A 25,246-nucleotide genomic window follows, 5' to 3' on the forward strand; every position below is an offset into this window, starting at 1 on the left:
AAAGGAGGAGGAGGAAGAAAGGAAAGAGGAAGGCAGGGACAGACAGAGAGAAAAATAAAAGAAGAATGGATTTCTGACATCCACGTGAACACATCTGTAGCCCCAGGTGTGTCTCTTGGAGTGGGTTTGAAATTTTCACAGGATATGTTGACTAAAGTCTCTCTGTGTTGTGTCTACTGGTCCTGGGGGATATCCAGTCCTCTCTTAGTAATGTCTACGAGTCTCTGGGCTCTTTGATTAGGGGTCTTGGGTCCCTGTGTGGGGCTGTGGTTCCTTTGATGAGTGTGAAGTTCACCAGGATAGGTCTAAGGCCTCATGATGACCTTTCTGAAGAGGGCTAAGCTCAGTCAGGGTCCTCTGATGTGGATCTGGAACCTTCTGGGTGGTCTGGAGCCCAGGGCCATGGTAGAGAGAGGCACTAAGCCCTGCCCTGACCTGTTCTCCTCTGGGATGTGAAGCGCCATCATTGTCAGTGGCTCCTGGCACTGCACTGCCCAGCCTAGCCGCTCGCCGGCACGCCGTGTCTCCACCTGCAGGAAGTGGTTGGGCATGCGGCTCCAGGAGACTGGCATCAGCATCTGCACCTCCAGCCGTGGTGGGCACTGCGGGGCCGGGTTCTTGCGCTCACTCAGGAACATGGCAGCTGACAGTGGCATGATGTTCTGTGGCCACAGAAGAGCACGTAGTCAGGATTCCTCATGGCCTTCTCAACCCTGCATGGGTGTTCTACTCGCACCTCCTCCTGCAGCCTGCCAACATCCCTATATATACCCTTACCTTCTGCTTCCCCAACTCAAACTGGATGACATTCTGGTGGGTAGGCAGGACAAAAACAGCAGGAAACAGCTTTGTATTAGGTTCGACCTGGAGGAAGAGAAGAGGGCAAGATAAGGGAGGCAGTGTGGACTCAATCTCAACTGCTGGGATTAATTTTGCAGATAAGCACATGGCAGTAGACATCCATAATGGCTATAGGTGACCCTTGGGTTGGTCACCACTGATCCAGCCAGATTAACCTTCTACAGCTTTCCCAGAGCAACCAGTCAAGAGTATCTTTCTGCAAATCATGGCCCCTCCACGAATGCTTTCTCTGTTCTCTCCAAGGCACACTCTTCAAAAGCCCAAAGTGCCTCATTGCCTTCCTTCTAGATCTTCCCAGTGAAAACCACCTCCAAATTCCCAACCCCAAACACCAAAACATCTGAAGTGCTGCATGTCAGAACCAAACAAGAATCGAACTGCACCTTCAGTATATAGGAAATGTAAGTGACTGAGATAAGTGTTAGAAGGACACCCCAGGGACCATGGGCTGCTAGGTCAGGACTCTCCAGAAGTTTGGTTGCACAAGAATCCTCTGGTATCTCAATAAAATGAAGATTACAATTCAACAGGTGTGGGGAAGGTCTGTGATTCTGCAGAACTAACAATCTCCTAGGTGATGCTAGTCCAGGGATCACTTTTTTTTTGGTTAGGCTTTCAAGGTAGGGTCTTGCTCTAGTCCAGGCTGACCTGGAATTCACTATGTAGTCTCAGGGTGGCCTTGAACTCACTGTGATCCTCCAACCTCTGCCTCCTGAGTGCTGGGATTAAAGGCATGCACCAGGCTGGAGAGGTAGCTTAGTGGTTAAGGCACTTGCCTGGGAAACCTAGGACCCATCTCTCCAGATCCCATGTAAGCCAGACGCACAAAGGTGAGGCAAGTGCAAGGTTGCACATGCCCAGTGGGTGGCACAAGTGTCTGGAGTTCGATTGCAGTGGTTGAGGCCTGTTTTGGTTTGATTCAGGTGTCCCCCATAAACTTAGGTATTCTGAATGCTAGGTTCCCAGCTGATAGAGATTTGGGAATTAAGTGAATTGTTGTGGGCGGGCTTATTGGTGTTATAGTCAGTTTCTCCTTGCCAGTGTTTGGCATACTTGTCCTGTTTCTGTCATCCACCTGATGTTGGCTAGGGGGTGATGTCCACCCTCTGCTCATGCCATCATTTCCCCTGCCATCATGGAGCTTCCCCCTTGAGCCTGTAAGCCAAAATAAACCTCTTTTTTCCCCATAAGCTGCTCTTTGTTGGGTGATTTCCACCAGGAATATGAACCTGACTGCAACAAGACCCTAGTATGGTAATTCTCTGTCTCTCTCTCTCTCAAATAATTTTTTTTATAAAAAGGCATGCGTCACCTCACATTTTGTGACACAAAGTTACAGCATTAAACAGCTTGGGTCCTTCAACAACTACATCCCAAAGAAAACACAGAAGTTGAAGTGAAGAGAATGGAGAGGAGACAGCCCAATTTTTGAGAATATTTAATGGATATAACAACCCATTAGAATATACGGCTGTAATAGATTCTGATTCAAACAAAGAAATTTTAAGAAGACATTTCTGAGACAACTGAGAGAAATCTGAACATGGACTGGATATTGATGACAGAAACTTTTTCTTTTAGGTGACAGTGGTACTGTGATTATGTGTTTTAAAAATAATCTTTAACTTTTAAAGAGATAAAACTAAATGATGTCAGCAATTTAAAAAATTTCCCAGTGGGAGTGAAAGGTAAGTAGATGAAAAGATGAAATGAGATTGGCTCTAAGTGGGTGGTAGTTGAAGCTGGTAATGGAGACCTGGGTTCATTATGTTATTTCATTTTTGCATGCTTCTGAAATTCTCCATTAAAAAAAAAGTTTTTCAAGCCAGGTACAGTGATACATGTCAACAATCCTGGCAGTTGGGAAGTGGAGGAGATGGGAGGATCAAGAGTTCAAAGTCATCCATAGCTACATATCAAGTTTGAGGCTAGCCTGAGCTACATGAGACCTTGTCTCAGAAAAAAAAAAAGAAAAAAGAAAAAAGAAAAAACAACTAGGGCTGGAGAGATGGCTTAGCAGTGGCTTAAGATGGCTTAAGGCATTTGCCTGCAAAGCCAAAGGATCCAGGTATGGTTCCCCAGGACCCATGTAAGCCAGATGCAAAAGGGGCACATGCATCTGGAGTTCGTTTGCAATGGCTAGAGGCCCTGGCATGCCCATGCCTATTCTCTCTTTGTCTCTATGTCTCTCTGTCTCTCTGTCTCTCTCTCTCTCTCTCTCTCTCTCTGCTTGCAAATAAATAAATTAAATTAAATTAAATTTATTTTAAAAAACTAAAACAGGGTTGGAGAGATGGCTTAGCAGTTAAGGTAATTGCCTGTGAAGTCTAAGGACTCATATTCAATACTCCAGGTCCCAAGTACGCCAGACACACAATGACACAAATGCGCAAAGTCTCACACGTGCACAAGGGGGCATATGTGTCTGGAGTTTGATTGCAGTGGCTGGAGGCTCTGAAGCACCAATTCATTCTCTCTCTCTTTCTCTCTCTTGCATATAAAAAAGGGCCAGTATGTTGGGTTTGTTTCAAAAAAGGGAGGTGGGGTGGGGGCTGAAGGGATGGCTTAGCAGTTAAGGCACTTACCTGCAAAGCCTAATAACCCAGGTTTGATTCCCCAGTAGCCACATAAAGCTAAATGCACAAAGTGGCACAAGCGCTTAACCACTAAGCCATCTCTCCAGCCCTTTTTCAGTTTTTTGAGGTAGGGTCTCATTCTGGTCCAAGCTGACCTGTAATTAACTATGTATTCTCACAGTGGCCTTGAACTCACAGCGATCGTCCTACCTCTGCCTCCCAAGTTCTGGGATTAAAGGCGTGCACCACCACACCCAGCTTAATGTCTTTTTAAAATATTTTTATTTATTTGGGGCAGATAGAGAAAGAATGGGTGCCCCAGGGCTTTTAGCTACTGCAAGTGAACTCCAGACACATGTGCCACCTTAGGCGTCTCAGGCAAGTGCCTTAACCACTAAGCCATCTCTCCAGTCCCATAAAAAATATTTTTAAAAAACTGAAAAATGTATGTTTTTGTAAAGCCCACCTTAGATTTATTGATGGACAGAGAGATGGCTACATATGTGACAAAACCAGTGTAGTAAAACTTTAATGGTAGTTTTGGTGGTAGGGATATGGGCATTTACTGTTCTTTCAGTGTTTCTGTATGCTTGAAATACATATGTACTACTACTATTGCTCCTACTCCTACTACTACTAATAATAAATAATATATTGTAAAGGAAGAATTATAGCTTAGGATTTTGGTCCATACTAGGGTGCTTGCTAACTGGTGAAAAGGTGGCCACTGGTTTCACCTAGCTCATGAGGGAATGTACAAACTTCTCTCCAAAATCGAAGCTGGGCTGTCTCCTCCATTCTGAACCTGTTTAGTTGAAGGGTCAACTAGGAGGTCTTTTAGGGACCTCTAGAGGGCAGACCAGTAGCTGATCTGTCCTATCTCTGCCTGGTCTGGCTCAGGAATAGTCAGGAAGGGTCCTCCTGGGATGTTGGGAAATGTAGTTACTGTTGCTGAGGTCTGTTCTCACCTGGAAAAAGGTGTTGCTCTCTTTGCCATTGGCTGTAAAGGTCATTAAGCCAGTAGCCAAGTCCACCAGACAACCAATGACAAGGTCTGTATGGCTTATCCGGCCTTGCTGTCCGGGGTTTATGAAGTCCCCACCCCACACCATGTAGCAGTTGCTGCACTTGAGGCTGGAAGAGACAGGAGAGGTCATTGCCCAGGAACTCTGGATCTTGGACACCTCCTTCCCCAAGCTCCCAGAATACCATTGCCTCGAAGCACCACCTCCAAACACCCACTGCCTGAAGACTAAGCACCAAAACCTTGGGCCCTGAGTTCCCCGGAGTTAGAATCCTAAGGGACTACTAGGGGCATCTTGGAAAGAGGACAGAAGGGAGGAGAAGAGAAAGGAGATAACTTAGGAGGGCCAGATGAGACAGAAGGAGAAAAAGATGAAGTAGAAAAAGAAGAGGAGAATAAAAACAAACAGATCATGGCTCAAGAGCTAACTCAGCAGTTTAGGTGCTTTCTTACAAAGCCTGAAAGCCCAGTTCAATTCCTTAGTACCACCATAAAGCCAGATGCACAGAATGGTGCATGCATCTAGAGTTCATTTGCAGTGGCCAGAGGCCCTGGCATGCCCATTCTGTGTGTGTGTGTGTGTGTGTGTGTGTGTGTGTGTGTGTGTGCGTCTGCAAATAAATAAGTATAAAAAAGAAAGAGAGAGAGAAATAGCCAGGCATGGTGCCACATGCCTTTAATCCCAGCACTCAGGAGATAAAGAGAGGATGATCGCTGTGAGTTCAAGGCCACCCTGAGACTATATAGTGAATTCCAGGTCAGCCTGGGCTAGAGTGAGACCCTACCTTGAAAAAACAAAAAAGAAAAGAAACAGGTCACAGAAGGAGCAACTGGAAGAAAATGAACAGGAATAGAGGAGGAAGAAAAGAGGGAAGTTTCTTAGCCAGGTGCCATGACTCTGGTTTTCTCTCTCTTTTTTTTTTAATTTTTATTTATTTTTTTGAGAGCGACAGACACAGAGAGAAAGAGAGAGGGAGAGAGAGAGAGAATGGGCGCGCCAGGGCTTCCAGCCTCTGCAAACGAACTCCAGATGCGTGTGCCCCCTTGTGCATCTGGCTAACGTGGGACCTGGGGAACCAAGCCTTGAACCGGGGTCCTTAGGCTTCACAGGCAAGCGCTTAACCGCTAAGCCATCTCTCCAGCCCCTGGTTTTCTCTTGTACCAGAAGGTTCTCAGCCAGGTAATCATGATGTTCCCGTTCCCTCCTACCCATTTGACCTCCCACCTCCACAAGTACTCCCATTCTGCCCTGGCACCTGCTATGGACATTGCCTTGTTCGTCCCCCATGGTCACTGTCACTGCCCGGACCTTGCTGAGGTCGAAGTTCATGTCATGCTGATGATAGTCAGGGGTGACCCAGCCCACCCACACGCAGCTGGGCTCCTGACCTGCAAAGATCCTCACGGAGTAATAGTACTGGAGACAAAGAGGAGGGACAAAAGGTCAGTTGGGAAGACGTGGTTCCTTGGGACTCAAAATTCATTTCCATGGATTCTTTGGGTCTTAACAAGACATTGCTGGATTTGAGATGCCCCCAAGTGTATGTCTTTGTGTTTCTATGTCCACCCATGTATTTCTAGGTTGCATAGTCACAAAATACAACATACACACACTGATCTATTCCTTTGAATCCCTACCCCCATGTAGCTCGTGACTTAAAGATGGAAAGAAGCACAATAAATCTATGCAGTAAACAAATATAATTCTCAGGGACTTCAAGGTCCAAAGGATAAATCAATAAAGATCAGGGACTCCAATATTTAGACCCACATAAACCCAATATTCTCTCTTTTGTTTTTTTTCTTTGAGGTAGGGTTTTGCTCTAGCCTAGGCTGACCTGGAATTCACGATGCAGTCTCTAGGTGGCCTTGAACTCACAGCGATCCTCCTACCTCTGCCTCCCAAGAGCTAGGATCAAAGGCATGCACCACCATGCCGGGCTAAACCCAATACTCTCTAGTATGCCATGGGATATCTCAGATAAGAGGAAGACAACACTAAATTTAGAATTTTTTGGAGTTTCCCTATTTAGGCTGAGGGTCCACCAAGTTAAGTGCTCCCAGTTCACACCGTGGTGGTGTTGAGAATGATCTCAGGGTCATCGCGGTTGTCTGCAGGTACCACATCTCGAGGAAGTCGAGGCAAAGTCGGAGTTGTAGGGGGTTGAGTCATCATGGCAACCTTCTTAGCTTTAAATAAGAACCTAGAGATGGGAGAAGAACTTGTCATGAGAACCAGCTCTCAAGCCCAGCCCCAACTCTCCCCTACAACCATCATGGCCCCCATCACTCCCACTAGACCCTGCTTCTAGGCAGACCTCGAACTCCTGATTCTCCTGCCTCCACCCCTTCAGCAATATCCTACTGGTGTGCGCCACCACATCCAGCTAGACACTGCTTCTTATAACTGAAACTTCTCCTCTGGAGGCAGGAACCGCTATCTCAGCTTAAGTCATTAAGGAAGGTGTTGTGTACTGTGATTGTGGATGCTGGGTCACTCACATTTGAAGATGGCATCTGGAAAGTTGGACATCCTCTTTGGGAACACATAGTGGTCCTCCTAAATCAGCATATCTCATTTGTGTTCCTCAGATGGGTGGTAAATGCACTTAGGAAAGGGTAATGCTTTCTTTTGCTTGTTTGGTTTTTTTTTAAAAAATTATTTATTTTTGTTATTTATTTATTTGAGAGAGACAGAGAAAGAGGCAGATGGAGAGAGAATTGGCATGCCAGGGCCTCTAGCCACTACAAATAAACAGCAGATGCACATTCCACCTTGTGCATCTGGCTTATGGAGGTTCTGGAGAACCGAACCTCAGTCCTTTGGCTTCACAGGCAAGTGCCTTAACTGCTAAGTCACCTCTCTAGCCTATGTGGCTGAGGCTCTGGTATGCCAATTCTCTCTCTCTCTCTCTCCCCCACCACACCTAAAAGAAAAACATACTTTTATTTATTTGAGAGAAACAAGAAGGGAGTAAGGGTGCACCAGTTCACTGTGAATAAACTCCAGATACATGCAACACTTTGTGCATCTTTACATGGGTACTGGGGAATCAAACTCAGGCCATCAGGCTTTGTAAGTAATTGCTTTTAACTGCTGAACCAGCTCTCTGGGCCCTTGCTTTGTTTCTTTTTAAAAAAAATTTTTATTTATTTGAGAAACAGAGTTTATGTGTGTGTGATCGTGCCAGGGCCTTCTGCTACTGCAAACTAATTCCAACCCCATGGACCAATTTTTGCATCTAGCTTTATGTGGGTACAGGATAATCAAACCCAGGCCATCAGGCTTTGCAAGCACATGCCTTTAACCACTGAGAAATCTCTCCAGCCTTGTTTTGTTTCTTTTGAGGTAGGAACTTTTTATGTAGTCCAGGCTGGCCTTGAACTCATGATTCTCCTGCCTCTACCTCCCAAGTGCAAGAAATACAGGACATTATGTGTGACAATTCTTCATTGTGTAGCATGTGAAGTTTCATGCCCAATTGTGGTAATCAACAATACTCTAAACACTTCCCAAAAGACAAGATTACATCACAATAAAAATCGTTGCCACAGTAGGGGAAGAGTAGATCGCCCTTGGAATTAGTTGGGTTTGGGGGAGGGTAAATACACTGAAAACATCCTGTGATGGTTTGAATAGATGGTCCCCAATATAGTCAATGTTTTATTAGCTTGTAGTTTGGTTCTGCAGCCACCCGGCTAGAGGCAGTATCACTGGATAGATCTTAGGGTCCAGCCCTAAGGTGTGGTGGTAGGGTTGAGATTCCAATCCAAAGACTGCTAGTCTAAAGTGTGCCTAGCTGGAGTTCCTGAAGTGTGGTGTGTTGTGTGGCTTTTAGCTTGTGCTTCTCTCTCTCTCTATGCCTGGTCCTGTTAGAGCAGGCCAGCTTCTTCTGCCATTATGAAACTTCCCCTGGTTCTGTAAGCTTCAATAAATATCCCTTCCTCCACAACTGTGCCTGGTCTGGAAGTTCATCTCAGTGAACCTGAAGCTGCCTGCTACACATCCCAGTTTAGAAGCCCACCTGATATTCACTGAAGCATTTGGAGAGTAAAGTTCACCAGAATACTGAAGCTCCTTTTACTATTCATGGATAATGAAGTCCATGGAGTGAAGCCCTTTGGAGCCCATCAGATACTCAGAGATAGTCGAGTTTTCCATACAGTACAATAGGGTTTTCCAATTTTTTGTGTATGTGTATGCATGAATGTATATGCATGTTCCTGTGCACATTCACATGTGTGCACATGTAAATGTATGTGGAGGGTGTGGATCGACATTAGGTGTCTTCCTCAGTTACTTTCTGCCTTATTTATTTATTTATTTTTTTTTTTTGGTTTTTCGAGGTAGGGTCTCACTCTGGCTCAGGCTGACCTGGAATTCGCCATGGAGTCTCAGGGTGGCCTTGAACTCTTGGAGATCTTCGTACCTCTGCCTCCCGAGTGCTGGGATTAAAGGCGTACGCCACCACGCCCGGCTTTCTGCCTTATTTTTAAAAATTATTTGCATGCACATAGGTGGGTGTACCAAGATCTCTTGCTGCTGCAATTGCATGTTTGTTTAGCTTTTTGTAGCTAGTAGACTTTACAAGCAAGTGCCTTTACTGCTGAGTCATCTCCCCAGGCCTTCCACCTTATTTTTTGAGATAGGGTCTCTTGCTGAAACTAGAGCTCACTGATTCAACTAGACAAGCTAACCAGAAAATCCTAGGGTGTTGTCTCAACCTTCCCAGTGCTGGAGTTATAGGGTTCTCATGTTTGCAGGGTAAGCACTTGACCTAGTCATCTCCCCAGTCTTGGGTTCCCAAATTTTATGTTCTCAGGTTAAATTAGGGTATCTCTGGAAAATAAATACAGTTCACTTAAGGCAGAATCTTTCAGTATGTTAATTTCACTTAGCATACATGGGGCCACTTTGAGATATACTAAAAGTTTCTTAAATTATTAATGGTACATAATTAGGGATCAAAAGACAGACCCCACGGACACAGAGACAGGCAATAAATGGCTTTTAAGGGGGCTAAGGATAGCCTAAGACAACTTGTCACTGATTCTGCAACATTCTCTCTCTCCGCAATGATAGAAGTTCTGCCAGTCAATCATTTGTTTGAAGTAGGTGCAGTTGTTTAAGGGAACAGCTGCCAATGCACAGGAGTCCTAAAGGAAAAGTACTGTCCATGCGCTGGAGAGATGGCTTAGCGGTTAAGGCGTTTGCCTTTAAAGCCAAAGGATACTGGTTCGATTCTCCAGGACCCACGTAAGCCAGATGCACGAGGGGGGCGCATGCGTCTGGAGATCGTTCACAATGGCTAGAAGCCCTGGTGCTCCCATTCTCTCTTTCTCTCTCACTCTCTGCCTCTTTCTCTCTCTCTCTCAAATAAAATAAAATAAAATAAAATAAAACAAAATAAAATAAATAAAATAAAATAAAATAAATAAAATAAAATAAAATAAAGTAAAATAAAAAACAGACCCCAGAACCTCACCCCAGCCCCAACCTCAACTCACCCTCTCTTCTTATTCTTCTCTGTGGTAGCATCCTTCTCATTTTCTGCTCTGGCCGGCTGGACCTCCACCCCAGCCTGGGAGTTGCCCCCAGGCGCTCCCTCCTTGGCAGTTCCTTCCTTGCCCACTTCAGCCTCTCCCCAGCACCCAGCTGAGCGGCGTAGGTTTTCGTAATCTGGATCTGGTTCTGCTGCCCGGGCTTCATCTTCCGCTGGTGGCTGCAGGCCAGGGGGCGCCAGAGGTGTTGCTCCTGCTGTGCAGCGGAAATGTTGGTGGAATTGGACCGGAAGGCTCAGACGGAGAAACAGCATCTCTACCAGACTGTTCTGGGAGCCCCAGGTGCGGTGGGTCAGGCGCAGACACGGGGGCGTATCCACAGTGCCATCCATGCGGGCCACCTAGCGGGGAGGCAGAAATCTCTGAGCAACGCTGGTGAGCTGGGGTCCTAAGTCTAGTTACACACAGAGTAACTGTTGGGCCCTTGTATAAAAACTAGCCAAAGACATCCTCTCCTCTGGGCTGATTAGGCTCCCAATGGAGCACATGGCTTGGCTGTGGGGTACAGTAGTGACAGTATAGTCCTATGCTGGAAGCATTTGAGGGAGCTTTCAGAATCGACTTCTGCACTCCAGAGCAAGACATTCATCCATGAATCCTTATAAGTACATCATCCATCCACAAATAGTTTGAGAGCACCTACTGTGCTAGGCACTGCTTTGGGTGCTGGAAACACATCATTAAACATTTCCTCCTAGTGACACCAAGAGACCAATAAGAGGCTTCTGAGGATCTATGTTCATTTTCCCATCTAGTGCTGGTAAACAGGCACCTATAATGTGTAGCATTACATTTCCACATGCACCAAAATGAAAACAAAAAATTCACCTGGGTAGCCTTTCCAAAACTCTGACCTTTCTCAGCTACTCTTCCCAAGAGATCTCTCCAGGAGAGGTGTTTTTGTTTGTTTGTTTGGTTGGTTGGTTGGTTTTTTTGAGACAAAATCTCATGTTACCCAGTCTGGCCTTAAATTTACAATGTAGTTGAGGATGGCCTTAGCTCTTGATCTTCCTGCCTCCACTTCCCTCCCAGGTACTGGGATTTAAGCATGTGCTACCACATCCAACTACACTGTGGTTATTTACTCATGCTATTCTTGTCTCCCTTACCTCATTTCATAGTAAGGCATAAAAAGTTGTTGTTTACTAAAGTTATATTTTGCCACAATGAATGATACCTAAATCTCTGTATGCCAACTAAAAAAAAAAAATTAAAATAAATAATACAAAATGGCAAAAATAAATAAATAAAATATGCTTTAAAAGTCATTCCTGGGCCAGGTGTGGTAGTATACACCTTTGATCCCAGCACTTAGAAGGCAGAGGTAGGAGGATCACCATGAGTTTGAGGCTCTGAGACTACACAGTGAGTTCCAGGTCAGCCTGGGCTAGAGTGAAACCCTATCTCAAAAAACCAAAATAAAATAAAATAAAATAATAAAAGTCATCCCTATGACCCCATTATCTTGACACCTGCCTTGCCATTCTAGGTAGTTTATGAAAATAAAAAAGAGACAGAATTGTGGAAAGAATGAAGGCAGGACATAGATCAGAAGACATTATTCTAGAGGTTAAGGATATAGTTCAGCGGTACAGCACTTGCCCAGAATCTACTAATGAGGGCTTGGTACATGGCTCAGTGGTACAGTGTAAGTCCCTGGGTCCCATCCCCAGTACTGACAAAATAAAGAAGTAAGGAGAAATATTCTAGTGTGCACTGTACCCTGGTTTTATCCTCAGCACTGCAAAATGATAACAATTAATAATAATAATAACAGGGATCAGTTCTTACCTCATAGTGAGGGTGCTCAAGAGGCACAGGCTCAAACTGGGGAAGGCTCTTGCTGAACCAAGTGGTGACTGGACGCTGCATGTTTATGGCAAATGGCTCAAAGCCTTCCTGTAGACCACAGATGGCAAAATACCGCAGGGAGCTCACATCCTGGCCCAGGTTCAAGTGACCCACCTGGCCAGGTCCCAGGCTGCAGACAGGCAGAAATCCTGGAGAAAGGAGATAGAATAGGTAGGTGTGTAGGACAAAAGCAGCCACAGGAAGAGAGGGGAGAACTAAAGGCAGAAGGTTCAAATACAAATTCAAATGTTATGTTGGAAAAAGAGGAGGGGCATGTAAAGGAGTCTTAACTCTTACCATCCCCAATCTCAATCTCCCGGAATGCTGTCTCAGAGCCTGAGTCGGACATGAGGATCTCCCCATTGAGGGTGAAAATAATGTTGTTTTCCATGAGATCAATCATGCAGCCAACGACATCGCCTGACTGCCAAGGACGCCCAAATGGTTCACTGCCCAAGTGCCAGCGCTGGCCCTGTGAGGAGGCCCAGGGAAAGACATAATACAGAGGCACACAGAGAAATGGGAAGAAAGGAAAGTAGAGCAGCACATGAAAATACATGCACAATGCCAGGCATGGTAGTATACACCTTTAGTCCCAGCACTCAGGAACCTGAGGTAGGAGGACCACTGTGAGTTTGAGGCCAGCCTGGGGATACAGAGTGAGTTCCAGGTCAACTAGGCTAGAGTGAGACCCTACCTCAGAAAAACAAAAGCAGGAAAGGAAGAGACGAATGGACAGAGGTATGTCAGTGTCAGTGCATGTGGGACAGAAAAAGGGCACCCACAATATCCCTCATCTTTCCTCACATTTTCAATCATAGTCCTTGGAATAGCCTTCCTGGCTGTCTTGACTTCTTTGCTATTCTAATGGCAGGGGTATTGCAATCCCCCTGGTGGAGGGCTGGGGGGGGGGGGAGTGGTGACAGAGGCAAGTAAATGGATGATAAGGAAAAATGAACCTATCTATGTCCTCAATATAGATCCTATGTATCCTCAAAATGATTAGATAATGAGGTGGATGGATGAATGGAAGGGTAGCTGCATGGGTGAGTGGACAGATAGATTAATAGTTGATAGATGAAGGGATAAATAGGTAGAGACACACTCGGATGCAGGGCCTGATAAAAGAATGGATGGAAGCTGGTGTGGTGGTGAGTGCGCCTTTAATCCCAGCACTTGGGAGGCAGAGGTAGGAATATCTCTGTGAGTTCAAGGCCAGCCTGAGACTACATAGTGAATTTCAGGTCAGCCTGGACTAGAGTAAGACTCTGCCTCAGGGAAAAAAAAAAAAAAAAAAAAAAAAAAAAAAAAAGAATGAATGGAAGGTTTAGAGTTAGCATGGATTGATGATGTGAGTAGATGCCTGCATAGACAAATGGATGGATAGATGTGGTACTACACACCTGTAATCCTAGCCCCCAGAAGACCAAAGCAGGAGTATAATGAACTTGAGGATATCCTGGGCTATATCACTGTTTCCAGACCAACCTAGGCTATATAGCAATAGCCAGTCTCAAAGGAAATAAAAGATGGGTGGGTGTAAGTATATATGTGAAGGAAGATGGGTGAATAGTATGGCAGATACAATGATGAATGCATAGAATGAGGTACCTACAGAGATAGGACTAGAGTGTGTGAATGTGCAAGGGACCACAGGGCTTGGCAGAATAGAGCCTGGGGAGGTACTTACACGGTGCCCATTGAAGACATAGGCCAAATCATCAGCTCCCAGCTCTATGTCAGGCTGAAGTTCAGGTCTTGCCCAGCCCACTCGCATCTCTCCTGTGGTGACTGCTTCAAATTCAAAGTACCAGCGGCCGCTCTGTACTGCATAGGATTTTTCTGCTCGGAAGATGCGCACCCGGTCCCCACGAGACTGACTGTCTACCTGACCTGCAAAAGAAGCCAGGCAGTGTCAGAGAGAACGGGCAGAAAATGGATTCCAAGACATTAAGGGACGAGACCAAACAAGGGGAAGGCCTTAGGGAACTGAGGAAAGAGGGACAATTTCTTGGTGTTAAAGAATTGGGAACCTCAAGATTAGTCAAATAAGTAAGAGAGACCTGTTGAGAAAGATCCCCATCTCAACAGCAGTGAAAGCTCAGAACAGATACTGACAGAGATGTAGAGGGATAAAATTGTGTCAGTGTGACCTGGTCAGGGTTATATGGTCTAAGTTTCAGGATTAAGATTAAAGTCAATGTTTAGAACAAAGGACTGAGCAGGACTGAAAAGAAAGCCAGTATCAAGGTCAGGAGAGGACAGAAGTTGGGGCTAGAGTCAGGAGTTAAGAAATTAAGGCTTGAGGGGCAGAAAACAGCTCAGTGGTAAAGTGCTTACAAATCACACATAAGGCCCTAGGTTCCAGCTCCAGCATTATGAAGGGAAAAGAAAGGAGAGAGAGGAGAAGGGAGAGTTGGGGGGAAAAAGAAAGGAAAGAGGAAGGGAAGGGAAGAAAAGAAATTGAGACTATTGTCAGGATTAAGGATCAATACTTGGACGGGGAGTCAGTGAAAGATCAAAGGCCAATTTATGAGCAGGGATTAGAAACTCCTTCAGTTCTTGGTTTCTTGGTTTGAGTGGCTTCATATTACAGCTATAAGCTAGAAGTAAGGGGTGAGAGGTCAAAGGTAGAAGTCAGGAATTGGAGTCAGGGTTTGGGGTGAGTACAAACTGGGCTCATGGTCTGCTAGCTCAACATTTTAGCCATTGCTTAAGCAGATCCTAAATCAGAAAAGGCCAGTGGTCAGACTGGGGTCAGATTGGGCTGACAGTTGAGGGGAAGGGTCAGGGCTTGCTGATTTTCTGACCTGTACACTCAATGTTACAGTTGTAGCCCATTCAAGGGCTGAGTTGTATCAGAGATCAAGGGTCAGGTTTTAGGGTCATGGTAGGGGTGGGAGTGGAGATCAGCACTTACTGGGCTCCTGGTCAGGTGGCTCAATGTTATAGCCATAGCCCAGCAGGGTACGCACAGCCTGGCAGAGGCTATCCCGGTTGCTACGTTTGGTGGCCTCATCTAGCAAGCGGTAGGGCACTAAGCGAGGATTTCTGCGTGCAGGGATGTCCTGCACAGCACTATAGCTCCAGCCCTGGGCCACACGATCTCTTGCCCACACATTGTGCCCATTCTCTGCCAGGCGATCCACTAGTGTTGTCTGCGCTGGAGTCAGCCGCACGTGGCTCAGGTCCAGTGGAGCTGGCTTATACCCATTGCTCATCATGTACCTGCAGGGTGGGAAAATGTGTAGCCAGAAGTTCTCCTCTCCATCTCTGGGTTCTGGGGCTGTGGGACTCCTGACTTGTCCCAGGACCCCAGTATTCTTAGCCTTGAGCCTTAGAATTCCTGTCTTTTGTTTCAGTGTTGGTTATTGTTTATTATGGCACTGAATGGCCTGGAACTCAATTGTGCAAACCAGGCTAGCCTAAAATTTTCTGTGATCCTTCTGCCTTGGCCTCCTGAGTGCTGGGATTACAGGCATACCTAGCAGAATTTCTGATTTCATGGTTCTAGAATTCTATAAAATAAATGTTGAGATTACTGACTCGACCCAGCAAGAGCTTTGACCCCACTGACTTCTGTGACTCTTGATCCTGGGAGTCTTATCTTTCTTTCATTTTTGGTTTGGGGGTATTTGTTGTTGATGATATTATTATTTTTTTATGTTGTTGTTGTTGTTGTTTGTTTTGTTTTCAAGGTAGGATCTCACTCTAGTCCAGGTTGACGTGGAATTCACTATGTAGTCTCAGGGTGGCCTCAAACTCAGGTGATCCTCATACCTCTGCCTCCCAAGTGCTGGGATTAAAGGCGTGCACCACCACGCCCGGCTTGATATTGTTTTTTAATATTATTTATTTAAGAGAGAAAGAGGGGGAGAGAGAGAGAGAGAGAGAATGGGTGCGCCAGGGCCTCCAGCCACTGCAAATGAACTATAGCTGTATGTACCACCTTGTTCAACTTGCTCATGTGGGTCCTGGGGAGTCCTTTGGCTTTGCAGGCAAGTGCCTTAACCACTAAGTCATCTCTCCAGCTCTGATGATATTATTTTCAAGACAGGGTCTGACTTGACTCTCTAGCCCAGGCTAGCCTCAAACTCAGGTCTTCTGCCTCAGTTTCTTGAGTACTGGAATTACAAGTATATGCCACCACACTCAGCTTTGGGAGCCTGATATCTTTGACCCTGACATGATACTCTTTGAGCTCTTGCCTCTAGCTTTGTGGTTTCTTACTTCTAACTCCACATGTAATCACTCCTAAATACCTGGCTTTAAGAGTCATGGATTTCAACTTGGTATGTCTAATCATTCACCCATAGGATCCATTTAAATTTCTAGGAACTTCTGGATTCTCACCTTCTACCACTGACTTCTCGCTCTAAGATGGAAATGTTACCTTAAAGTTCTCAGAGAAAATTATGACCTTACATTATAATATTTAGTCTCTGCCTCTGTTTTTGGAACTCCTAACCCTTCAATTCTTGACACTTATCTCTGACCCCAGAGCCATAAGCCCTATGCACTTTTCATCATTTATCTTGTCTATCTGCAAGATCCTTTGGCCTCCCCAGCCCTCACCACACATCCCCAGCACCTGATTCCTTTACCAGACAGGCTTGAGGCTGCCCACACTCACGTCTTAGGAAGTTTTGTCTTCTTCAGGTTATCCTCTGCCTTCTCATCAGCCATGCCCACATGGCAGCCCAGGGCCAGCAAAGTTCTGGACAAGGGAGAAGAGCAACAAGGTCATAGCTCACAAAACTCATTGCCCCTGTCACCTCTGTCTCTGAATCTCTCACTTTAGCTTTTGCTCTAGCTACCAGGGTATCTCTGTCCCTATCTCTCTGGTATCTTTTGATATATGTCTTTCTGTGTTTATTTCTGTATCTATGATTACAGTAAATTTTTTAGTTTAATGTTTTTATTTGCAAGCAGGGGGAGAGAGAAAAGAGAATGAACTCTAGCTACATGTGCTACTTTGTATGTCTGATTTTATGTAGAACCTGGGGAATCCGACTTTGTAAGCAAGCACCCTGCCCCATAGTCAATTTTTCCTGAATGCTTCTCTCTGTACCTTTCTCTGCCTCTCTCTCTCCCTTTCTCTTTTTCTCTCTTTCTCTCTCTCTCCCTACCTCCATGCTAGGGATGGAATGGACAGGGATAGAATTCAGGGCCTCTACATTCTAGGCAAACATTCAACCAGAGTTATGTCCTCAGCACCTCTGGCCTCCTTCTTTCTGTCAGTCTCTGTATCATGCTGCCTCTCCTTGCCCTCCTTCTGATCAACAGTTATTTCCAGCCCTCTGCTTCCCTGAACCCTCCTCACTTGAGTGTCTCCCCAGACATCTGCAGGTTGTAATTCCTCTCAGGTTCCGGAAGGCTATGGAAATCCACAAGACATGGATGCAGCCTCTTGTTGTCATCCCGAACCTAAAGAAACCCTGGAGTCAATTCCTTGGGCTCCCCTCTTCCCAGCACCCCCAGACTGCAGCCCATTGACCTCCTACCTATATTTCTACCTCGGAAGCCCAAAGACTCCAGGTACTCTGAATTTCCCATATGCTGGCCCTCCTCACTTCAATCCTCCCTCTGTGAATCTAGCTGCTTCCTCTAGGCTATAGTCAGTCACTTACTGGGCCATAGGTCCATCCTTGCTCAATGCGAGTCAGTGCCCAAAGTTCATGAATGTTTTCTGCCAGCTTCTCCCGAATGCGCTCCAGATGGGGAGGCAGGACAATCTGGGGAAGAGAAACATCTGTGAGGTCTCTGAGATCCCACCAAAATACACTGTGGCCCCCACTTCCCAAGGACATGAGTGAACCCTGAACAGGTTTCTCCTAGTATCCCCCTTTCCTGGTTCTACAACTCTCTATCTTAACTCTAAGGTGGATATGCAGATAAGTGAACATGTAAGTATTGTCATAATTAAGGATCATCTGGGGACAGTTATATGCCCCCCTATGGAATTGAAGCCCTTTGAAGGCAGGGCCTAAGATGCCTTCTTCACCACCAAATTCTCAACTCCATCCAATCAGAGCTAGAGTCAGAGAACAAGAGAAGTACTCAGGAAGCATTAGCTAAATGAGCACATAGGTTCTTTCATCTCTCTATGGGAGATGATACCAATACTTTTTTCTATTTTGCAGTGCTTGAGATTGAACCCAGGGCCTCATGCATATGAAGCAAGCACCCTATCACTGAGCCATGCCCCCAGCCCCTTACTATGGATTTTAGGCAAGGGCTCTATCACTGAGCCGTGCCCCACCTATTCACAGGTGGATTTTAAGCAAATGATGTACCACTGGGCCACTCCTCCAGCCCCTCACTGGTGGATTGTAAGCTAGTATTCTATTATTGAGCCATGCCTCCAGCCCTATATCAATTCTTAGCTCATAGTGTTTGCCTCATAAGAGCTCAGTAAACGTATTTATGTAAACTATTCAATGTTATAGAGTTTATAGTAATGTCTGATGCACAGTAGGTACCTAACATGTTAATGAGATCAATATTCTGCAAGGAAGAGACAATGATGGTGGGAGCAGTCAGTGAGGTGGAAAGGCTTGAGAAGAGGTAGAGACAAGGATGGAGGATGATGAGGCCAGCATAGAGGGTAGATCATTTCCACTAATAGTAACAAGTAACTTCATGCTTACTTGTCACTCAGGTCTGCTAATTTTCAGTCATATCACATATTCCCAACTATGGTAACATGCTTGGAAGGAAAGCAGGGAGTTCAGGTTGGGATATAAGGAATGTGAGAAGCCTGTACAGAACAGAAGCTTGACATGTGGTAGATAAGACCAGAGGCTGTGGAATCAAGACTTGCTCAGTTCAAATCAGCTGTGTGACTTGCACAAATTTGTTAACCTCTCTGAACTTTATTTTTCTCAACTTTAAATTAGGAGCAATAACAGTCCCTTTCTTTATGGGGCCATATCAAGGAGTCCTGAGACTGAGATGCTCTGTGCCTCAGTTTGCCATCTGTTAAACATAAGGTTTCTGCCATCAGCTCAGCCTTGCACCTCTCTGACTCTAAAGAGAGCCCTTTCAGGGCAGGCAATACCTGGACGGTGTCCACAGGGCAGGGTACAAAGTCCGTGTGTGACAGGCAGCGACTAGGGCCCACTAAATGGGGGCCCCGAGGTCCTTCCCGACGGTATTCTTTGATGGGTTCAAGGTGAAGCCTCTCCCGAGGGAGCACAGCCTCATGGCATGGGGCATAGCCAGGTGGTGGAAGGAACTTGAATTCACCATGGCGGCCACCTAGGAGAAATCGCACCCTGGGAAAAAGAATGAATATAATTGGGAAATCCCAAGGTCATTTGAAAGTCACTAGAAGGACATAAGGTTAAGTGAATCTGAGCTCACTGGGGTGACTCCAAGGTCCCTCAAACCTTCATGGAAGGGTGTGAGCCAACAGTAAGCTCTGAGGGCAGATTACTCTGTCTTAGCCTCCTAAGAGGCCAAATTGTGTTTGAAGAGTCTGCAGTCAATGGGGGATATAGAAGCAGCTCTGGGGTCAATGAAAGGTTTGGGGGCACTTATGGGTCTCTCTGGGATTATGTAAGTCATCTAGGAATCATTTAGATTCTAATTACAAGATAACCAGAATTTTCACAGAATGGAATTCAGAGAGCTTGGGGCTGCTAAGAAAGGACTGGTTCCATATATGGTTTTTGAAATTACGGAGGCTATGGGACACAGTCACTGGGAAGGCTGGGATTCATTGAATCATCATTTGGAGCCTGAGTTTACTGTGGTTTCAAACAGGGTCTATGATCATTAGATCATTATCAAATTCTAAATTCACTGGAAGAATCTAAGATCATTGTGAAGTTACTAGAAGGGTCTCGGGTCATTAAGACATCTCTGGGAGAGTCGGGAATCATTATACAGTCAACATTGAAATTCTGGAAAGATATGGGAATCTGAGATCACTGGATTATGGCAAGGTCAATGAGATCTTAATGTAGGAACTATGACCACCAGTCAGTGTGGAGGGTAGACTGCTTTGTCTTGGTCTCCTAGGAGGTCAAACTGTGATTACAGAAGCTATCTAAGGTCAGTTCCCAGATCCCAGACACAGACAGTGGGGGGCAAAGGCAGATCCTCACTTGATACCAGCTGAGAAGCTGACAACAGGGAAGAAGAGTCCATCAAGGTTGAAGGCCTCAAAGACACCCTGCACAGGATAGCCGTTGATACGGAAAGAGATGGATGGCACACTGAGGTCCAAGCAGCAACTGACTACATCCTCCTGAGCCAGGAGATGCTGTCCTGGAGAAGTCACTGGACGTGCCACATGTCCTATATAGGGTCATCACAGAAGGGGCAGGGATCAGAGCCTCCATGAAAGCAATGATATCAAGAGACAAAGGACAGACACTAGGGGATCTTATGTAGTCTCAATCTTGGGACCTATAAGGGCAAGTATTCTCATAGCTGATTCTGTAGCTCTAAAAGTAGAAGCAGAGATCAGAATTCCTCTAAGGAGGATGTGAGATCAGATATTAATCTTCCTAGAGTTAGGGTTATGGAACTTTTGGGGTCAGAAGTCAAAGCTCAGTGGTCATAATCTGAACAGTTTTCTGGGATCTGTAGGGCCAGAGGTGATACCTGCTGTGGGTTCATAATTTGGAGGCTATGATAAACAGGTCAAGGCAGGATTCTGGAGGCTTTACAGTTAGGGTCTTTGGAAAATGAAGAGTAAGGAAACAAAAGTATGCTCTTCTGAAATCAAGACCCTGGAACCCCAGGTGTAAGATCACAGTAGGCTTAGAAACTCTGGGGTCAATGGTCAGGGGTAAGAGTCACTCCCAGGTACCTGTCCAGAGATGCAGCCCATCAAAGCCATAGGAATACAGATCATCGCCGACACCGTTGCCGCCCCAGCCCTCGCCACCACCAGGGTAGGGGCTATAGCCCTCGCTGAGGGCCCAGCCCACCCGTAGGTGTGTGGCCTGAGCTGTCAAAAATGGAGCCACCTCGTCCACCATCATCTCAAAGTACCATTTGCCGTACTGTGTGGAGCCCTCTGCTCGGCCCACAAAGATGTTGGGGCGTATGCTGCAGGAAAGAAAGGACAAGAGGAATGGAGAGAAGAGTGAGATTGGAAGTAAAGAAAAAGAGTTACAGAATCAGACACAAATATCAAAAGACAAAGACACACAACAATCCAGGAAGAAGAAGCTGAAACAGAAAGGAACAGAAGAAAGCAAAGACAAATAGAGAAAATACAGAAAAAGGGAGGAGATAGAAGCAGAACTAACACCCAAGTTGGAAAATAAAAGGAATGGGAAGGAGGCTGGGGTGATCCAGGGGCAAGGAAGACATCCTCAAAAGGGAAATGGTGGGGGGATATCCACTTAGTTTGAAGTCTCTGGGTCAGGGAGAAAGTTAAGAGGATCTGGACCTGGGATTAGGGTTAAGGTTAGGAGCCACACCTGGTGACATAGTTGATGAGGTTTGTCTGCAGTAGAAGTTCACGGCCAGGAAGCAAGTTCTCAGTAATGAGGTCTTGGTTGGAGCGCACGGCCACACCATTGCACACACACAGGGAGCATAGCACATCCAGGACCTGGAGGTAAAGTTGAGATCAAGGAGAGTAAAAGCACCAGGGCAAGAAATTATGACAGGGCCTGGATAGGAAGCCAGAAGGCAAGGATAGTGCGTCAAGATGGAGGGATTGCTCAGTGGTTAAGGCACTTGCCTGCAAAGCCTAACAACCCAGGTTCGACTCCCCAAAATCCACATAAAGCCAGATGCACAAAGTGGCATGTGCATCTGGAGTTCATTTGCAGTGGCAGAAAGTCCTGGTGCACCCATTCTGTTTCTCACTAATTGCAAATAAATAAATATTTTTATGTATTTTATTTATTTATTTAAGAGAGAGAGAAAGAGGCAGATATAATGGGTGTGCCAGGGTCTCTAGCCACTGCACACAAACTCCAGATGCATGCACCCCCTTGTTCATCTGGCTTACATGGGTCCTGTGGAATTGAACCAGGGTCCTTAGGGTTTGCAAGCAAATGCCTTAACAACTAAGCCATTTCCCTAGCCCTAAATAACTATTTTAAGAAAAAATAATAATAATTGCTGAGGTTAAACCTCATTACACCTGACTACCTCTCACTGTTGTTAGTGCCTTACAAATAAATGAGTAGGAGTAGAAGTTATATGCGTAATTTTTCAGAGAAAATTTGATTAGACCTTAATCATCAGGATGACTGGCAAAACTATAGGATTAGCAACTATCTCCTACTGCCAAATAAGAGTCAAGTTTGACTTGGTGGCAACTATCAAAAGAGTACAGCTAAAGCTGGGCATGGTGGCACACACCTTTAAGCCTAGCACTCAGGAGGCTGAGGTAGGAGGATCGCCATGAGTTCAAGGCCACCATGAGACTCCATAGTGAATTCCAGGTCACCCTGGGCTACAGTGAAACCATACCTTGAAAAACCAAAAGAAAAAAAAGTACAGCTGGGGCTGAAGAGGTGACATGTGCTTGCAAAACCTGATGGTCTGGGTTAAATTCTCCAATACCACTGTGTATGGTGGCAGAGATAAGAGAACTGCAGTCAGTTGAAGGCCACCCCAAGACTACATAGTGAATTCCAGGTCAGTCTGAGCTAGAGTGAAATCCTACCTCAAAAAAAAAAAAAAAAGAAAAGAAAAAAAGAAGGAAAAGAAAAGAAAAAAACAGACAAGATATGAAGTTTCTTCTAAAAGGAAGGAGTAGAATGCAGTCAGGGGTCAATGAGGATGATCAGGCTTCAAAGCAGAAGGTCAGGTGTCAAAGAGGAAGGTGGATTGAGAGGCTAGGAGGATGGGTCACATGGGTTGGGATAAGGCATCACCAATATAAGAAAGGAGAAACTGGAGCAGTGAAGGAAGAAGTGAAAGAGAAGAGTGAAAGAGTCAGTGAGAGACACCAGAATGAATATGAGATTTTGGATTAGTAGGGGGTTATAAACCTGAGTCTTCAGGGGCCAAGTACATATAAAGGTATGAAGTGGTTCAAAATTATTCAGTGGGAACTGATAGGGCCTGTGGAAACTGTAAAGCTTATATACAATCCAACTAATGGCTATAATATTTGCAAATTTACTCAATTTGGAGACTGAGGTAGAACAGGCTACAGAATAAGTTCTAGGTCAGCCTTAACTAACATGAGACCTTGCTTTAAAAAAATGTTTTTGTGGGCTGGAGAGATGCCTTAGCAGTTAAGGTGCTTGCCTGCGAAGCCTGAAGATCCATGTTCAACTCTCCAGGTCCCACATAAGCCAAACACACAGTGACACAAGCACACAATGTGCACAAGGGAATGCACACATCTGGAGTTCATTTGCAGTGCCTTAACACCCAGATGCGCCCATTCTCTTTCTCTCTCTTTCTCTCTCTCTCTCAAAAAAATAATTTTTTTCAAATTTAATGAACATTTCCATTTTCTTCTTTCTTTTTCTTTTTTTGTTTTTTCAAGGTAAGTTCTCCCTCTAGCCCAGACTAACATATAATTATGTAGTTTCAGGGTAGCCTTGAACTCACAGCAATCCTCCTACCTCTGACTCCCAAGTACTCAGATTAAAGGTATGCAAAGTTTTTATTTATTTCAGAGGAAAAGAGAGAGAGAGAAGGAATGAACATGCTAGGGCCTCTTGCCACTGCAAACAATCACCACGCACATGCACCACTTTGTGCATCTGGCATTATATGGGTACTGAGGAACTGAACTCCAGCCAACAAGCTTTGCAAGCAAGAATTTTTAACTGCTGAGCCATTTCTCCAGCCCTTAATGAATATTTCAAAGATTTAACTAAATATACCTGTGGCCCAGAACCCAATGAAGACCCATGAATTTGAGACCTTTGGATTGGAATGAAGTGCATGGGAATTAAATTCAGGTAAAGATGATTTCAGGGAGAAGAGTCCTGGAGGAATTAGAAGAGGTCAGGGTTACAAGTTCAAGGATGAGAGGCCAACCTTATGATTCCGCCCATGCTTGTCCAGGAGGGAGATGATGGATTTTATATGGTTCTCTTGGATGATATTTAGGACCTCAGGACTCTCGATCAGAACACAGTACAACACCTCCAGTATCCCTGCCAAGTGCCCACAGGAGAAGTGAAGTGATGTGGCATTAACTTCCCAACACCCCCATCTCACACCCCGGGGTTTTCCTACCAGATGAAGCCTCCAGCCGATCCAGCTTGCTGACCAGCCAGTCCAGGTTTGTGGAGAAGAGGGCACAATTGGTGCGATTACCACGAATCAGAGAAGCTGTAGAGGGCAAAGGGGTCAGACCCAGTGGGACTGGGTATCTGAGGTACTCTCAGGGAAATCAGTCTTGAAAGCCCTTACCCAACAGTTCATAGAGAAGGTTTACAATCTCTTTCCAGGACTCAGCTGCCTCTTCCCCTGCAAATTCAGCAAAGTGAGCGGCAGTGGTGTAGACATTTAGGCGGTCGATGCAATTCAGGACCAAGGAGAGCATTCCCTGGGGTGGAAACATGAGGAGGTTACAACAGGAGTTCAAAGCCCTCCCTCGTTTGTCTTTCCTGGATTTACTCAATCATATTCCTCCAACAACTAATGGCTCTGTGTTCCCAAATATAATCCAGCCCTTTGTCCTCATTCATACCATTACTCTCTTCTCCTGACTTACCAAATCTGTGTCCTGTCTGCCACAGTCTCAAATATAACACTCTCATTAACATCAGGAGTGAATATGCTTCCACTACCTGCAGTTTTCTCTTTATTCTACTTGTCTCCAAACATTCTACTTCAAGTCTCAATTGGCCCATTTTACTATATACACTAACAATAAGAGAGCCTCCCCCTCCTTTTTTTAGCTTTCTTCTGGTTTTTGTTGTTGTTGTTGTTGTTTGTTTGTTTTTGTAAGGCAAGCTCAACAGACTGACATTTTTTATGTGAGAGCGATAGTAAGAGAGGGCAAGAAAGCAAGAGTGAATTAGTGCTTCAGGGCCTCCAGATGCTGTAATTGAACTCCAGACATGTGCACCACCTTGTGCACATGTCACCTTGCATACTTGTGTCACCTTGTGCATCTGGCTTATATAGGATCTGAAGAGTTGAACATGAGTTCTTAGGCTTCACAGACAAGTGCCTTCACTGCTAAGCCATCTCCTCAGCCCACTTTATCCTGTTCTGATCTTTTAGCCTTATTTCTTCTTTTATTGTGATTCTAGCATATATAATATACACAGAAAAGTGTGTAACACATACATAATTGATTATCCTCATCCTTAGTAATGAATTAACAAATACTGAGCCATTGCTCCTAGGGAGAAATACAGGGAATTACTGTGACTTTCTGAACACAATTTTATTTGCTTGGTTATTTGCATGTTTTGAAAGA

The 25,246-nt window shown here is 45.3% G+C and overlaps 1 protein-coding gene across 1 annotated transcript in view; it reads right to left on the minus strand.

The window, feature by feature from the left end:
• Positions 1–25,246, minus strand: part of Ryr1 (ryanodine receptor 1) — a 182,468-nt gene that overhangs the window by 128,912 nt on the left and 28,310 nt on the right. Inside the window, exons 14-33 of the mRNA XM_045154253.1 lie at positions 24,229–24,364; positions 24,052–24,147; positions 23,851–23,969; positions 21,315–21,448; positions 20,696–20,937; positions 19,986–20,178; positions 18,935–19,151; positions 17,505–17,609; positions 17,198–17,301; positions 16,508–16,591; positions 14,795–15,102; positions 13,565–13,767; positions 12,172–12,346; positions 11,815–12,023; positions 9,970–10,364; positions 6,533–6,665; positions 5,718–5,878; positions 4,406–4,571; positions 778–864; positions 436–662 (exon numbers count right to left, since the gene is read on the minus strand). Coding sequence (XP_045010188.1) covers positions 436–662; positions 778–864; positions 4,406–4,571; positions 5,718–5,878; positions 6,533–6,665; positions 9,970–10,364; positions 11,815–12,023; positions 12,172–12,346; positions 13,565–13,767; positions 14,795–15,102; positions 16,508–16,591; positions 17,198–17,301; positions 17,505–17,609; positions 18,935–19,151; positions 19,986–20,178; positions 20,696–20,937; positions 21,315–21,448; positions 23,851–23,969; positions 24,052–24,147; positions 24,229–24,364 — 3,494 coding nt within the window. The remainder of the gene's footprint in view (positions 1–435; positions 663–777; positions 865–4,405; positions 4,572–5,717; positions 5,879–6,532; positions 6,666–9,969; positions 10,365–11,814; positions 12,024–12,171; positions 12,347–13,564; positions 13,768–14,794; positions 15,103–16,507; positions 16,592–17,197; positions 17,302–17,504; positions 17,610–18,934; positions 19,152–19,985; positions 20,179–20,695; positions 20,938–21,314; positions 21,449–23,850; positions 23,970–24,051; positions 24,148–24,228; positions 24,365–25,246) is intronic.

Source organism: Jaculus jaculus, chromosome 7, assembly GCF_020740685.1.
Source record: "Jaculus jaculus isolate mJacJac1 chromosome 7, mJacJac1.mat.Y.cur, whole genome shotgun sequence".
In the NCBI taxonomy this organism is placed as follows: Eukaryota; Metazoa; Chordata; class Mammalia; order Rodentia; family Dipodidae; genus Jaculus; species Jaculus jaculus.